General features: G+C 42.0%; 2 protein-coding genes across 2 annotated transcripts in view; both read right to left on the bottom strand.

The window, feature by feature from the left end:
- LOC109297420 (purpurin) overlaps positions 1–13,166 on the bottom strand; it is a 221,201-nt gene that overhangs the window by 156,457 nt on the left and 51,578 nt on the right. The window lies entirely within an intron of this gene.
- The window catches only part of TMEM175 (transmembrane protein 175), a 34,870-nt gene that overhangs the window by 3,510 nt on the left and 18,194 nt on the right, over positions 1–13,166 (bottom strand). The window contains exons 5-9 of the mRNA XM_019517148.1: positions 10,212–10,247; positions 7,064–7,147; positions 6,103–6,267; positions 3,506–3,584; positions 1,205–1,346 (exon numbers count right to left, since the gene is read on the bottom strand). Of these exons, the coding sequence (XP_019372693.1) occupies positions 1,205–1,346; positions 3,506–3,584; positions 6,103–6,267; positions 7,064–7,147; positions 10,212–10,247 (506 nt within the window). The remainder of the gene's footprint in view (positions 1–1,204; positions 1,347–3,505; positions 3,585–6,102; positions 6,268–7,063; positions 7,148–10,211; positions 10,248–13,166) is intronic.

The following is a 13,166-nucleotide window of genomic DNA, read 5'->3' as shown; positions in this document are numbered from 1 at the left end:
GGGGGGGGGGGGGGGGGGCCAAGGCCAATGCTGCTGGCGTTGCCACCTGCCTCCAGCCCTGCTCCTTAGAGGCAGAGGCAGTGCGGGATGGTGGTGGTGCGGCACTGGCCTTGCCTCCCCTGCCCATCCCCTCTGTTATCTAGCAAACTGCGCATCAAGAATGTTGGTGGAGATGGAGGAGGGCAAGGCAAGCACCGCACTGCCACTGCCCCACGCCACCTCCAAGGAGCAGGGCTGGGGGTGGGGTGAGGCCACCACTTGGAGGCAGCAGCAGTGTGGGGTGCAGGGGGGAAGAAGGGGACAGTGGGGTAATTTCCCCGCACCCTGCTCCTGGGAGGTGGTGGCCATGCGGAGTGGTGGGTAGCAGTGCTCCGTCCCTGCTCCCCACACCATTCTTGATGGGCAATTCACTAGTCAGCAATAAAGTTCTCAAGTGGGACTTAAGTTATTTCTTTTGATATGAAAATTAGAATCTAGAAGCCAACTTAACCCTTTGCCTGACAGAACCTGTCTGATTCTCTAAGCATGTGACTGATAAGGCATTTTTTCCCCAAAACTTCTGAGAATGGGAAAACATTAGGTCTAATATAACCATATTAAAGAAGGACGGTGTCTATTAATCCAGAATTTTGGTTGCATGGAGTTTTTCTGCTAATAATCCATAGTGTCTTTTCCCTTTAAGGTAACAAGGGCAATTGTTTATAGAAATCATATTAATATAATTCCATTCTCTTTTGATATCTGAAAAACTTATGTGCATGTGCACTCACACAGAGGGTACAACACATGTACCACTTAGCTTAAATGCAGTTTAAATTTGTAGTGTCCAAATGCCCAAGCCTGGTAAACTGGTATAAAACTGCCTAGAATTGTTCAAAAGGGTACCTGGAAAATCAAGTACTCTTTTGAAGTCATTCACTGTGAGCTGGGTAAATATAACATGTGGGCGCTGTGTTCCATGACACAGGTATGGTGGATTCTCTAGGCATCCCACACTTCATCACTCCTCACCACCTCTTTAAATCCGCCCATTGCTGCAATTGGCTACTCTGGGAATGACTTATTTGTTACATGTGCCCACACCCTGACTTGGGACTATTTTGAACTAGCTTCCAAACAGTGACATTTAGGAATGATTCAATTGTTACACGTGTCCACACCCACACCGACAATATAAGGTATGTCAATTGGTCCAAAGTCTTACCATATGTCCAGAATGAGCAGGGTTGCTACAATAGCATAAACACCATCACTGAATGCCTCCACTCGTTCTTTACTCAAAGGTTCACTAAGGTAGAAAGAGAAGGACTCTAAGCTATGAGGCTCCTCCTCATCCTCTTTCACACCTGCAAACCACAATTTTTATGTTTACTATGAATGAAAGAAATTAATTTAACAGTGCTAGATTAGATTGATGAAAGTCTACTCTGGGATCCTTTCCCTCCCTGCACACAATCTCTCTACAAAAACTTGTGAAACACATGTCATTGCTCATCTTTCACAATTCAGGGTATAGACAGATATAAGAATTACACCAGTATGAGAATATGAGCTGTTACAATCTAACAGTTATATCTGCATGAAAGATTTCCATTAGTTGACACTGCTCCAGCAGCTGGATCTGGTCTATAGGTCAGGGATGAAAGCCCCTGCTTTACTACAACCCATGGCTAAGCCAGACACTCCTTTTACTGTAATAATATTGTCAAAGCATCACATTACTCATATAGCAACTTGCTATAATGTAAAAGTTTATATGAAACATTGTCTTCTCTTTTCTTAGACCTAACCTACACTACAAGGTTTTACTGGCTGACCTCCAGTAGTTGGGCTCTGCAATAAAGAAGGTTGGACACTGTGCTCCAATCTTTGTCAGCTCTCTCCAGTACTTATACATAAATAGAAGTCACCAAATAAAGTGGATCAGCTGTGCCAAGATGTGCCCCTGCACAGTTTATCTGCTTCATTTGACAAAACACAAAAGTCACCTGTTGTCCTGCCTGTTAATCCTGAGGGACAATAGACAATGTATTGAAAGCCAGCTCTGGTGAGGTTCTGGGGCTGAGATCGCCAATCCAGGCAACCCCAAGACCACACCAGGGTGTCAATATGCTCTCTCAGAATCCCAAATGGGGGATCAGGCAAATGTTCCCAAGGCTTCAGGGGCCTTATTCCATGTATCCCTCGAATACGAAATCCTGGGGCATGCAGGATTGGGCCCCTGAAGCCCTGGGACTGCCTGTCTGAGGTGGCTGGAGAGCACGGGCAGCTCTGGGCTGCCCACACTCTCCCACCTTAAAGCAAACAGACATCAGCTGCAAAATAGCAGCACATAATCACACCACCTATGTTGCAACCACAAATTTTGGGCATTTGTGGTGTGACAAGGGACGTGGATATGTGTCTGCTTGGTCTTATACAAGTCTAAGTATTTTTATGGTGCACAAATGCAATGTCTGTTTACACCCTTATACAGGTTTCCCTTGATTTATGTGGTACATGCATTCCTGGAGAACGGCACATAAATCAAATTTGCATAAAGCAAACCCACTTCATAATGTAAGAAATAGGGATAGGTTCCCATGGTGGTGAGGGAGGGAGGCAGTGAGACTGGGACTAGGGAAGGGGTTGGGGGAGGCATGCTGCTCCTGGGGCTGCACAAGACAGCAAAACAGATGGAACAGAACAGCACTCATCCCAGTCCCTGCTGCAGAAGCCCTGGGAGCAGCCGGCACCAGCTGCCTGCAGCCACTGGACTGCACCATGCTCTGCCTGTCCTCCTGCCCCTGGACTTTGCCTGTCCCCACTCACCCCAACTCCTGAGCTGCACCTCAGGAAAATGCAGCAGATGTAGGCTCCCCACTCAGAAGAATTCAGTGGGGTAGAAGCAGGACACAAGCCTTCAGGTAACAGAGATGTTACTGTACATGGTACCCCTTGTTTCCAATGGGGATATTCAGTATTTGTATGTCATCACTGTTATTTTTCTCTAAGTAGCTGATATTGGCTCCCAGAAGGCTTTGCTTGTAGCCACTGTATTTGCAGCAGATATTAAATGTCATTTTGGGGCTTAGGGGCAAAGACTGTTGCTGGAGCCAGAACCAGAGATCAGACATGCATATCAATTCCTGGGCAATTCAGCTTTTCAAAGGGGGTACGGGGAAAGCAAATCTTTCTCCATTTGTGAAATTTCACCCTTGTATACAGAAGGACTCTCAGAGGCAAGCTTGGGGTGTCTTCTACAGATATAAGACTAAATAAGGGAAAACCAAGGAAAAGGTTACAAGAACAGAAGGAGAGTACGAAAAGTTTACTGATGCCTCTATTAGTAAAAATGGAATTGGGAATAGGCACGGAATTTCTTTCCTGTGCCTTGGTTCTTTTTAACTTGGGTTCATTACATTTTCAACAGTAAAGCACCTTATGAATCAGATAATTTTGTCACTTTGACAATATAATGGAGTGTCTGGAATTAAGAGTAGCTAAAAGGAATGCATTTACTTACCAACAGCCTTACTTTTACACCATATAATGAATCGAGTGAGGTGTGGAAAAAAGATAACCAGTCCAAGCAGCACATAAGACTACAGAAAGAAATGAAAACAATTTTAACTTTTAACTACTGTGAGGTAAATTTTTGAACCAAAGTTAAAATTGCACAGTTTGTTATCTTTCATGGATCAAGTATTACAAATCAGATGCTGTAACCAGGAATTTACAATACTGAATAGATCTGATTAAAATAGAAAACTATACATTTTAGGACAGTAACAAAATTCGGACAAACTGATTGCTTAAAGCAAGAAAAAAGTTGTTAACCAAATACACTGTCACTACAACTCAAGGAATACAAATACTCAAGACTAATCTGCATTATGAACACACTCTAATGCTGCCTTTCTATAATTCAATATTTGTAAATAGGAATTTCCGAGATTGGAAGAAGACTTATCATTCTCTTAGGACTGTGGCCCAAAAGTTTAATCCCCATTTTTATAGAACTAATGAAGTTATTAGGAAGTCTTGAGCTTCCTAGTGCTACCTGCAATGATATGGGTACCATGTCAAAGGAAATTCTCCTTTTGTCATGTCCTTTACTGTTCAATTAGGTCAACAAAGTTCATAGACCTAGATAGAACTGTATCGTCTCTCTCAGACGAGTTACTCACATCAAAGAACATGGGTTATACAAAAGTCTTTTAGATTCACTACTCCAGATTTTATAATTTAAATATAAACTGAAATATTTCTAAATAGAATCTCAGAGAAGTAGGGCTAAAAGGGAATGTCAGGGATCACTTAGTCCCACCCCTTGCCTGAGGCAGGATCATCCCTTCCAAGCTTTCCCATACAAATCCATTGTGTGTAGCGAAACTACACAGTCAACCCTGACATAATATCCTAACCTGCCACAGGTAAAGCAGAGAGACCATGCCGGCCAATGTCCTGCTGCTGCAAAAGTTGTTCATAGATGCTGTTAATATGCATTCAAGAGATCCCAGGAAGAGGGCCACACCCCCTGCTACAGAAGGCAAAAATCCCCACAGTCCATACCAATCTGAACATGGGATAAAATTATGTTTAAAAAACAGGTTTAGTAAATTTAACAGATTCCTAACAAGGAATACCTATGAACAACTGTTTTTTAAAAAAACTGAAATGCTTCAAAGTCCTACCATTTCTGACCCACAGGGTCAAACTCATGCATGTAAAAGATTATTGTAAGATCTATGTATCAAATCAGAACTCTGAATAGTGTATAAACATGTCCTAAGCAGTGCATAAATTTTGTGATGGTTCTCAGGTAGGAGTTTAGGGAATCCTTGGGGCTTGGGCAGTTATACACATACGTTTGCCTGCTCCGATGCACTGAAGATCCAGCATGTTGGAGCAGACTCGATTAATCGCAAGCTGACGCACCCAGTGCTGTGTCGCATACATTTGTATAAATGGCAAAATGTGCATCAGCGCTGACAAAATAGTGGTGGTGCGCTTTTGAACTAAAGCACCTTCGATATGCTTTAAAAGCACCTGGTGCTGCAGCGCAAGCATGTACAAATGCCCCTCATTACTTGTAAAGAATTTCAGGATCTGGATCACCTCCATAAAGTGACTAAGGACTGTTTCTGTGGAACTTGAGAGCTGGAGGAACTCAATTTAATTAATTTTTTTCCATTTAGTGAGACTGTAGTAGGAGCTAACTATACGTGACTGAGATTTATATGCAAATCTGTTAATTAGCTGCTGACTGATCTACTTACTTACAAACATCTCGTGTCCCGTTTGTAAACTATTTGTAGGCTTTTTAGCCTGTTTATATAATCAGTCATTTATTTCACCCAGCCTCATTCATTATTTTTGTTTCACTTGTTTACACTCAGCAAGCTTCCAATTTAGAGTGTATAGAGTTATGAAAAGATCTGCTTTTGAAGGGACATTATGAAGGGATTCTGATAAAGCTTTACTAAGCATTATAAGAGTCTGTCCCAGACTGAGGTGCTAAAGTGAACAGATGCAGGTAGTGGAATAACAATTTTTCCATCACCGAACAGCACTTGTGGGTGATGTCCATGCTACTCCGTACAGCTTTTACTGCAAAATGGTGGTGCTGATTTAGCTGCATTCCAGCTGGCAACCAAAAAAAATTAAATTAATAGCCTGGAAATCCTGTGACATGGAACTATAGACATTTGACAGAGGAAAGACTTCAGATAATCTATTATCTGGGTTCCTAACTGAAGAATTCCAAACAGATTTAGTGGGTTGATGGAAATGGGAAATGTAATGCTTTTCAGGTGTAACATAGGGCTACAGTTTGGGCAGGGATAAAAACTACTGGGCAGGGATGAGAACTACAGGACTTCTACTGCTTAGAAGCATTCCCTGTTTTAAGACATCTGGTATTTTGTGCAGAGTATTTTAAAATCCCCTTAGTGATAGGACAGAAGCTGCTATATTATGCAATAAAGTTATAGGCTTCATAAAAATAAATTAAAAGGGAGACGTACTGGAAACAATATTAAATGTGACTATTGAAGACTGTCAGGTAATATCTTCAGACATAACAAGTTTATTGGAAAAATGGTTATGTAAGGAACTTACCAGAGGAATAAAGAAGAAGGAGAAGATGGCAGCTAAGAAGCAGAAGGCTGGTCCTCTTAGAATAATCTTTAAGATATGATGTTTGTAGAAGGTTTTGTTTTCAGACACCTGTATCTGGTGGTTCAATAAGTATGGATGATAGAATCCATATGCTACTATAACTGCCTGTAGGAATTAAAAAAAATATTGATGCCAATATGTGGATAGCTAAGTAAATCAAAGCTGAAAGTCTAAAATGGGACCTAAACATCAGAAACCCCAATACCTGGTGGTTCATAAACTGTTTTGACTTGTACTTTAATAGCAGTACTACAGTCCAGTTTTTTCTAACCCTGTATTTGATATATCAAATCATAGGTTTCCCACTGGTATAATGTTTAAGTCCAGCCATAATGTTATTGTCATTAAAAACTGACATTCTCTTATATTTAAATAGTTAAAAATTAAATGAATCCATTGCCAATATTACATCTCCTCAACAAAATACTGAACAGCTACTGAAAACCCCAAAGAAAAGTAAACTAAACAAAAAAAAAAAAAAAAAAAAAAAAAAAAAAAAAAAAAAAAAAAAAAAAAAAAAAAAAAAAAAATCACAATGTTGTCCATTACTTACTAATTACCTACCTTTCTGAGTCCATTTATAGACAGAGATACATTCTAAATAATCATGATTCAATTCAAGGCTTTTAAGCCTTCTGATCTGGTTGTTCTCTATTAGTTTATCAAGTGCATCAGGTTTTCTATGTTACAAGATAACAAGGATAACTTGAGTATTAGCAATACAATAACCATGCACCCTAACAGTTTCCTGAGATACTAATCTTTAAAATGGCAATATGATAATCTGACATTGTTTACCTAGCATTCTAAAATCCAATATTAATACACTTAATTTTAGCTTCAGATAAGAAAATCATGTCTCTAATGCTGAAAGAAAAGAGTAAACTAATGATTCCCATACCTGGATAAGACCAATGATAACAGCACAAGTGCTAAACATGAAAATACCAAAAGGTACACCAGGAAAGGAGGCCATTAAGGAAAACTAGAAGAAAAATACAAGTGGGTTAAATACTTTATCAAAATACAATTTCGGAAGGGAAACAGAAATGAAAGATAAAATTAGCAGGTCCCCCATTTATCACAAACCTTGACTATCCAAAAAAGACATAATTCTATTGACATTACCTTATAGCAGCAAGTAAATACAAATCACATAATCATGGCTTTCACAAATATGGGGTGTTTTTGGAGCTGATGTCATAAAGGTGGCCCAGTGCTAAGGATCATTCAGACTGGCGTTGGATCACAATCCTGAAATGTATTTGATGCCAACAGACCCCAGCACCTGCACAGCACTCACTGCTAGGACAGGCACCACAGTTCCTAGAATTCTCACTATGACTGCCATGTCAGCTCTATCATGTTGGGCTAGGTAGGCATATACGATGAGAAAAATACATTAAAGAAATTGAAAAAGTGTTAAGAAATGCCAGCAATAAGGTTGCCTGTGCAACTTTATTTCCTCATGTGTATGCATTGTGATAGATTTTCTATGAAAAGCTGCTCTTATTCTATGTACAGTGTTGGCACTGGATTTATGACCCAGATATCTTGTTCTGGGCAGACCCAAACCCTTAGACTGACCATGACCTTTCCATTCAATAATAAGCAAATTTATTGATACACAGTGACAACAGAAAAGAATAATGCAAGCAATCCTAGGGATGTCATCAGAGTCAAGATACATCACTCCGAGGTTCTCTCTTGAATGTCATATGTCAGCAGCCTGGAGGTTGGAGGCTGAGTTGTCGTTGTCATCCCTTCCCCTCCCCCCACCAGTGGGATGGATGAAACAAGCTGGTGGTATGCCCTGTGTCCATGGTGCCTTGGGCTCCCCTCTTGAGGACCCTTTATCATGGAACCCTTTTCAGAGATGGGGGACCCTGTGTTGCTCTAAAATCCCTTCTTTTGTATTCTTTTCCCCTCCTGATGAGTCTCCATCCGTGGCTATTGCTGATTGGTCTTTCTGTGGTTGTCATACTGTTCACATTCTGTCCTCGCAGCATATTCCTTGGTTTCACAAGCCTGCATCCTAATTTGGGCTTCCCAGGTCTTTTCCTAATTTGGTCTGTTCCCCCAAAACTGGAACTCTCAGGCCCCCCGCTCTGGACCCTTGTGAACTGGTGCCACCTTATCTCATGTTATGGAACAGTGTGGTACATGTCCAAACCTTTCCAGGCTATGTGTACAGTATATCTGTTGGCCTTGTTGCTTCCTTGGGTTAAACATCCTGTCTGCCTTGAAGGCTATGAAACTGAGTGACAACCAGGCCTTTAGAAATCAATTAACTCTTTCCGCCGCTCTGGACCATTATTCCAATCCATATATATTTTACCTACAAGCCAATTCCCCAAACCAATCCTCTAAATACCACGTTATAGCCATCGTACAGGAGAGGTGATGCTCACTTCTTTTGTTCTCATCAATATGACCTAGTCTGTGTCCAAAAACTTTATTTTCTGTCTAGCATTCAAACCCTGCCCTGAAAATAGAATAATTAATTTCCTTATCAGTATTTCTCGACAACTGAAACATAAGAATTGCCATACTTCAGCGCACCAAAGACTCATCTATCCAGTACTGTGATTCTGACAGTGGCCCATATCAGATGCTTCAGAGATCAAATAATATACTCTTACATTAGGTACCATACTTCTGCTCTAAGAAACTTGCTTAAATCCTGAAGCCCAATGCATAATATCCCTTCCACAACAATTAACCTAACTCTTAATATAAGACAACTATGCTCCTGGCCTCAGTGACTTCCTATGGCAGCTGGTTTAACAGGCTATATTACATGTTATGTGAAAAGTACCTAGGACCAAATTAAGATTGCATTTTAACCATGGCATTTTCTAACTTGAGTGCTCGCCTCTGCAAATATACTTTTTAATTTTTTTATTGTAGCAAATAATTATAATGCTAAAAAAATTAACTTAAGTTACACAGTGGAACTCTGCCAGCCTGCAAGGGAAAACATGTAGTTTCCCATGTTTTTCTCCTTTAAAGAAGAAAATTTGCGTTTTTCCATGGTAAATGGGAAACCCAGATCTCTGCTCATCAGACAGTCAGCCACACTTGCAACAACTGTTGCAGTACTAGAGTAGTCAACAGAGGGAATAACAATCTTCCATTAATATTTAACATGTCATGGGGAGTCAATCAGGAAGCAGTCTTTACAGGCTGCTGTGAGGCTCACGCTGCCATCTCCCACCTGTGGTGAAAAGGGCATCTGGATGTCCTAATTATGAAACTGTTTACAGCAAAACACCCTCACACTGAGTTCCCCAAAGTGTTTCCCACAAGAACTATGGGCTAGGACTCAGCTCACATAGCCTCTTAGGTCACACACACCTGCACCAATCTCTTATACACAGGATTGTTGAGACTCAGGATCCTAAATTCATCTCAGTGACTTGGAGGGAAGCATGATCCAGTTGTTACAAGCCCTTCTGCCTACCTGTATCTGTTATTCTCTTTTTCCCTCCTCTGACCTCAGTTAATCAGCTTGAGACAGACACTCACTCAGCATGTGAAGATTTTGGTTCAAAATGTTATAGGCTGGCAGAGTTTTAAACAACAAACTACAGGTTCTTATAACCCCCCAAAATGTTAGATTTTGTCAGCTAGGGGCACTAATACCAGATCTGCCTATGGTTAACATTAAAACAGAAGTTTCAGATATTCAATAGTTGAAAAATATCAGCACTGATGTTTCTTGTGCATTATAAACTTGAGTTTTAAAAGCCCTATTTCACTTATGCCAAGTTGTGGTAAGACAGCTTAAGCACTTCTAAAACAGCTTTGTTTAAAAAATACATATGATGTTACTTTCTAAGATTGCCTTTTTCTCCTGAAGAAAAATCATTTTTCATACATTGACCATTAAAGAGTATCAGAAATGTAATGCTTATACATGGCAATAGGGTCAGGCTTCATGATATTACAATGTTCTCTGGGGGTTCTGAATACTCCAGTTAAACGATATTTGTTTTAAATTAAAACAGTCTTGTTAAACATGAAAAAGAAATGCAAAGTTTACTTACTGTGTATGGCAAGAAAGTTATAAGCATCATACATGCCTAGAAAAAGGAAAAAAGAATAAAGCTGAAACACAAACTAAGCAGCATCCTACCAGTCCATCACTGCACCTCTTCCTAGACACTACATTAACGAATACTGTATTTAATTGAACATGAGTTAAGGTTTCCACCCCGCTCTCCCAGCCCCAGTCAACATGGTGGGGAACCCCACACCCCTTGGCTTAGATTTGAGTGTGAACCTGGAGCAAGAGGTGGCTCAGCTCCAGCTTTACCATCTGCCCTGGTCTGGGGTAGCTTGTGAGGTTGGAGAGGAGGCCTACAGTAGAGGAAACACAGTGTGCAGTTTGAGGGGAGTGCAGGGGGAGATTAATGCAGTATGCTCCCCTAGCCACCTATCCCCCTGCCACTTACCTTTAGCTCCAGCTCTGTTCCCAACCCCAGCTGGGCCCAGAGCTGCTACTGCTGCTTGTGCCTGGATGGAGCCAGAGCTGCTGTTGCTAACTGCCCTAGCACCAGAGCTGCCACAGAAGCTAAGCAGCAGCAGACTGCAGGCAGCAGGAGAATAGACACAGTGGGCATGGGAGGGGATAAGAAGATAGGCAAAGGGACAAGCATGGAGGAAGGGGGGAGGGTGGACAAGGGGTAAGGTCTAGCCCGGGGTGGGCAAAATGCAGCCCGGGGGCTGGATGCGGCCTGCCAGGCAATTCTATCTGGCCTGCACGACCCCTAAAAAATTTTAAAAATTAATATTTATCTGTCCTGGGCTGCCTGTCATGCGGCCCTCGATGACTTGCCAAAACTCAGTAAGCAGCCCTCTGCCCAAAATAATCGCCTGCCCCTGGTCTAGCCCCTTCCCCCTTGCTGATGCTTTCCCCAACATAATGGTGTGGGGGACAGGAAGGGTGGGAATAGAAATTCAAGATGACCTCCAGTAATTAGAGTCTATACATGGAAAATTTATAAATTTATACATTTTCTACATACAGAACCTAATTACTGGGGGTCATCTTAAATTCAGTCATTTTGGATCCACGTAAATACAGCAAGCATTTCTACTGCTCCAAAAACTTGTGTTTGAAAAACTTCTGATTGTTCCCAGCAGCCATCTGTCGACTATGTAGCAGATTTTAGTGCTTTCTAAGGGTGAGATTATGGTTTTGAGTTTACAAGTACCAATTGTAAGGAATGATAGTTGGTGTTAAGGTTACCTTACGAACATAAGGTTATAATGATCAATGACAAGTTAAAGGTTAATATCCTCTGTAACGTGCACTGCTCAGACTTGCCACTACAAGGCTGGTGAGTAAGGATGCATCTGAGCCCTGTCACTTGGGCTCACTGTGCTCTGGGTCTTGGGGGATCAGTGTTCCTAGAACTGGAGCAGTGTGCCAGGAGATGGAAAAACACAGACATGGGGCATAGATGTTTTTATGTAAAGGTTAGTTGTTTAAAAGCATTTTACTTGATTGAATTTAAATACAAGAAATGAAGAAAGATAAGACTAGACTCTCACTTGTTCCAATAAATTGTGGGTGGTGGGAGCCATTCCAGCCAGCTGCTGAGCTCCCTGCTGCCTCTGGAGAAACTGGGGACAGCTCCTGCCAGCAGGCTCCGAGGTGGGGGCTAAGGGGGAAACTAGGGCTGCCAACAGAAACTTCACCAGTTGCTGGCTGACAATCCCCATCCCAACCCAGGGAATAGGGCTCAAGCCTTGGCCAAGTCCAGTAGCACCTCCCTTCTCGTCATATTTCCAGATGCTGCTTCGAGTTTAAAGGGACACTGTCTTCCCTCACAGCAGGTGGGTGGCTGCAGTTTCTCAGGCAAGCGGGGGCATGCAGTACAGGCTGCTGGGGGTGGGTTGCTGAGGAGCCCCACAGCCTCCACAGTTCTCTGCTGGGGCTTGCTAGCTGCTGTACAGTTCAGGAAGATGGACCATTTGTTCTTGGAGCAGAAGAGTATACAGAAGGCTGGGAAGGGTGTATCCATCTTTTCTTATTTCTTGTATTTCAATGCTGGAGGACTCCAAAATGGTCATTTTAAGTCAGTGGAATGCTCAGAACTTTGCTTAAAACTAGCTAGTTAACACCAAACAATCCTAATCCTCCCCTGAAGTGGTATAACTTTAAAATGCCTTAGCACCAGTTAATGAGCCTGAACATGGAATCTTTCATATTTTAAGCAATCTTAACAAGAGCAAATTGCAAATGTACTCTCATAAGAGTTTACAAAGCCACACTACTGACCTTTCAGCCTTGACACTTTCACACCTGATCATATAGTTTGCTTTTAGAAGTGTTAGCATGCTTCCCATTATTACATTAGTTTTGACACATAAATTTTTAACTTTATCACAGATACACATTTCATTCATGTCTTTTACTTCCCTTCTTAGCCACTTTTAAAAGGAGTAATGCTAAAAGATTGGCATGTTCCCCTTTTGCAAATACAGCAAAAGCTGTTAACCGGCACTTTATTAGCCGGAAAACTCTATTAACCGGCATCCAAGGGACGCGGCAAAAGCGAAACCCAGAAGTGATACTTCCGGTTTTGCTGTCAAGAGCAGAGTTTTTCTTTCCCACTTCTTTGGCCCACAGCCCAGGGCAAAGAAGACTGCGCAGGGCCCCCCTCCCTGTCCCCCTGCACACTGACACCAGGGAGTGCACCAGATGGTGCACATTTGATTAACTGGAATATTTGATTAACCAGCATCCCCTGTTCCCCAGGATAACAGCTTTTACTGTATCTCTCATTTGGGTTAGACTAGTGGGTATGCATACCCCTAGGGGCACTTGAAAAGGTCGTAGGGGGTACGCAGACCTAATGTGGCCAATAAATGCCGCGTGCGTGTATGCAGCTGCAGCGCAGCACACAGGCAGCCAGGAGAGGAGCCGGGTCCAGCTAGTAAGTGTGCTGTGAGGGAAGGGGCCTGGGGGGTGGAGATTGAGGGTGGGGAAAGGG

This window comes from Gavialis gangeticus, unplaced genomic scaffold (assembly GCF_001723915.1).
Source record: "Gavialis gangeticus isolate Ggan-Ray unplaced genomic scaffold, GavGan_comp1, whole genome shotgun sequence".
NCBI lineage: Eukaryota > Metazoa > Chordata > Crocodylia > Gavialidae > Gavialis > Gavialis gangeticus.
Note: the sequence above shows the minus strand (reverse complement) of the source record. Positions and strands in the feature narration are given on the sequence as shown.